The sequence below is a fragment of the Arachis duranensis genome, chromosome 3 (assembly GCF_000817695.3).
Source record: "Arachis duranensis cultivar V14167 chromosome 3, aradu.V14167.gnm2.J7QH, whole genome shotgun sequence".
Classification (NCBI taxonomy): Eukaryota; Viridiplantae; Streptophyta; class Magnoliopsida; order Fabales; family Fabaceae; genus Arachis; species Arachis duranensis.
Window position 1 is genome coordinate 111,481,518 of NC_029774.3, and position 4,160 is coordinate 111,485,677.

At 30.7% G+C, this 4,160-nt stretch overlaps 1 protein-coding gene across 1 annotated transcript; it reads left to right on the top strand.

Moving 5' to 3' along the window:
* The first annotated feature begins 1,564 nt into the window (after positions 1–1,564).
* Positions 1,565–2,899, top strand: LOC107480196 (protein DOG1-like 4). Its single transcript, XM_016100339.3, has one exon. The coding sequence runs from the start codon at positions 1,817–1,819 to the stop codon at positions 2,705–2,707; it is 891 nt and encodes a 296-aa protein (XP_015955825.1). The 5' UTR covers positions 1,565–1,816; the 3' UTR covers positions 2,708–2,899.
* Positions 2,900–4,160: the final 1,261 nt, after the last annotated feature.

Genomic DNA, 4,160 nt, shown 5'->3' on the forward strand with positions numbered 1-4,160 from the left:
CCTATCCATGTTGCAGCATGTTTTTCTATGTGCGCCATATTAATACATATTTGGTTGTTTTGCAACTATACCACTCATAATTTTTAATTACGAAACATATCATAAGGCCATGAAATAGAAATATAATCTCAGGTTACGTATTCCCTTTGAAAGAAAATTGAATGACACTGGACCATAATATTTTAGGTATTGCGTTGCATGAGATAGTTTGGCTTGTGTCGATTTTCGTGTTTAGATTTGGTTTTTCTTCCCTCATAAAAACAGATGGTTTTCTTCTATTTCTATATATGGATTATCTGCATATGCAATATGCATGTACTCTTTGGCAACTAGATGGATCAGTGGCATGAAGAAAAAAAAAAGTTGTATGATCATCAATTAATTAAGTGTTAATTTGGATTGGATTTTTCTGAGTGATTTTTTTTTAAAATAAAGTATTTTCATTTATTTTAAAGTTTATTTAGATATATCTTTTGAAAAAAATATTTTTATTAAAAAAATAAATCATTTACTTTTTTTAAAGCTAACAATACATTACTTTTAAAAAAATAAAAACAAAAGACGTTTTTAATAATTATTTTTTTAAAAAAATCTATCTAAATATAAAATAATTTTTGTCTATTACAAAGTTTTTTTAAAAAAAATAAATATTTTTTTAAAAACCAATCCAAACCGACCTTAAATATTTACATATACTCTATCATATTATTGAAGAATTTTAATTATATTATTAGAGTTAATATTCAATTTAATTTTTAAAATTTAAAATTAAAACTTAAATTAACCTTTAAAATTTTAATCGATTTAAATTGAATTCTAAATTTACAATGATAACTCAAATTAGTCTCCAAAGTCCAAACACATTTTTGTTAATGATTTGCTGATGATTTGATATATTAGTTTGTCACGCTGATTAAAATAAATGATGTAATTTTATATTGATATCCAATTTTTAACAAAATAATATCATTTCACACACTTCTCTCTTTTTCACCAGTGATAGTTGTAAAATGAGACGTGATTTAACCCCTTCTGGGAAGCAAGGCACATGATCCATTTGCATTAAGGGAGCTCCAGCATCTTCCATTTATAGTATTTAAATATTATTATTATACTAGTATATTATAAAACACATTGATTATGTCACCTTTCTTCAAATGGCATTCAAGAAATTTAAAACCATTTTCCAATCTTCTTTCCTACTCCTACACGGGTAATGGGGTATATCTCACCCTCAAATTAAAACCACGTGACTGACATATATAACATAACTATTAAAATACAAAGGTGAAAACTGAGATGGCTTCACATGAAATTAATATCTGAGAGCCATTAGATGAAAATTTAGTCAAATCAGTCAAATCATCTAAAGGCTCTCAAGTATCAACTTCACGTGAAGTCGACTGCACGTGAGTTTCTACCAAATACAAATCCATATGAACGGTGGATATGCTCTTATGGATGAACATAATTCTTTTTCCCTGTGCACAGATCCCACCCTGACATTAAATTAAACTAAATTTATACCAGCTACCTTCAATTTAGTTTTGTATTTTGCAACCCCTTGTTTTGTTTTGCAGTTTTGCAGTTTTGCTTCCTTCCACTTGATCACATTAGATGTATTGAATCCAATTGCCAACCCTTCATCCAATGGCATAGCCCCCTTAACTGAAAGCCGCAATTTGGTGCATCCCCACTTGCCCATTAATTTCTCCCACTTCCATATATATATATAGACGCACAGAGAATATATTATTATCCCAAACCACACATTGTTAAACCAGAGGCAGAGGGTTGCATATTCTGCTTGACAAAAATGTCAGAGCTTCCATGTCCAAGCTATGACATGTACCATTCACAACCCTCTGAATATGGCACTTCAGAGAGTGGAAGTGGAACTGACAGCTTTCACAAGTTCTTTGAGGGATGGGTGGTCGAGCAAAACCAACACCTGAAGGAGCTGGTGGCATCTACAACAACAGAGCTCACAGATGAGAAGCTTCAGGCTCTGATTGATGGAGTTGTCAAGCATTATGAGTACTATTACGAGGCCAAGTCAAAGTGCGCAAAGCATGATGTTCTGGCCATGCTATCTCCAACATGGAGAAGCTCCTTGGAAGATGCTTTTCTTTGGATTGGTGGTTGGAGACCAAGCATGGCTTTTCACCTTCTATATTCCAAGGCTGGGTTGCAATTTGAGGCCAAGTTGGATGAACTCCTTCAGGGTCTAAGAACATCTGATTTGGGTGATCTATCAGCAACTCAGCTAGCTCAAATTGATGAGATTCAGAAGAGGACAATCGCAGAGGAGAGGGAAATCACAGATATGATGGCAAGACATCAAGAAACAGTGGCAGATGCATCAATGGTGGAACTTTCTCATGCTGTTTCTGAGATGTTAAGGGCCAATGAAACTGACAAGGGTGGAAAGAAAGAGGTAGAGGAGAGGGTTGATTCAGCTTTGATGCCAAAGGAAGAAGGATTGGAGGAGATTTTGCAAAGAGCTGATGATTTAAGGCTTAGAACACTTCAAGGTATTGTCAATATTCTGAGGCCAAAACAGTGCATTCATTTCTTGATTGCAGCTGCAGAACTGCACCTCAGGCTGCATGAGTGGGGCAAGAAGAGGGATACAAGCAGAAGGCTCAATGAAGGCACTTCTAGTGATGAGGGTACAACGCATGATTTGTCAACTACTTCAAGATAACATTAACAATTGCAACTTTGGAACCATCAGAATCAAGGATTCGACCTTGAATTTTTATCTTGTTTTATTTAAGGGACATTTAATTAGGATAGCATGAAAGCAAACTAATTTTTTTCTATTGTTGTCTGCAATAAACCCAGCAAAGGGGTCTTATTGATTTATGCATCAATTTGAGTTAGACTTCTGCTTAAATATCAATTGCAATATTTCACATTGGCAAAATGTTAAATGAATTCAGGTTTCTGAAAAACAGACCAAGGCATACTTATGATTGTATTTGCAGACTAATATCTTCTTGTCTTGCAAGAATGCAAAATGAACACTTACATAGATCTGTATTCGGTAAAAATGAAGACAAATGACATGCTGAAATTCTTGAAATGAAAATGTTTAAACAAATGATATTCAAATATAAAAACCTGCTGACTCCTTTCTACAAATGGATGCAGCAACATCAGCCTAGACCTGCAATCCTTGATTTTGAAGTATCTTTAATGCCATCGCCAAGTACTAAAAATTATAAAATTAAAACTTCGTGAATTTTGGGGTTGTGGGTTAATTGATTAATGGATTTGGTCATTTGGTAGTAAAATGACACTGTTTGTGTTTTACAAGATACGATTTTTGGTTTTTGGTCGAAGGAAGATATGATAAAGAAAGGAAAAGGGTCTTCCCAAAACAAAAAAGGGGAGAATTGGGCCCAACATGGAAGGCACAACGAACCAAACAGTTTAACATTTGTTAACAATTTTATTTGTTGATAGTACTAATGTAGAAATTTCAGTCCAAAACAAAAATCTATATAGAAAACCTCCAAAAACAAAATTTCTTAGGAAAAAAAAGTTTCGATTGATAGAAAAGAAATTTTATTATCAATAAAAATACTTTTAAATAATTTAAAAGTGTAAATAAAAATTCAAAAAGAATATTATTTTTTTTAAGTGATAAATAATTTTTGTATTTAATAAATTATTTATACAATTGATCCAAAATTTTATAGAAATATTTAGATACATATTTAAAAAATACATACACAAAATAGGATACAAATTTGATCTCTATATTTTTAGTTTATTTTTTAAAAATATTATTAGTTGTTGATAAAAAAATCACAAAAAATATATACTTAGTGAAAAATTATCAAATTTTAAGGATAAAAATATCTCTTTTTTTAATCATGTTTATAAAAAATTACATTAAAATTTAATTTCTAAAATATTTTTTGAGAACACATATTTAATATTAGGCATTTTTATCACGTTTTTAAATTATATAAGAGCATTTTGTTAATAATAAATTTTGAATGTATTTTTATTAACGACAAAATTATTCGAATGTATTTTTGATAGTTTACCCGATAAAAAAAAAATTAATTTGATAAAATTTTTTTTAGAAAAATGTTTATAATTTTCAAAATTGCAACACCTGACTTTATCTATGGTAAATTAAAAAG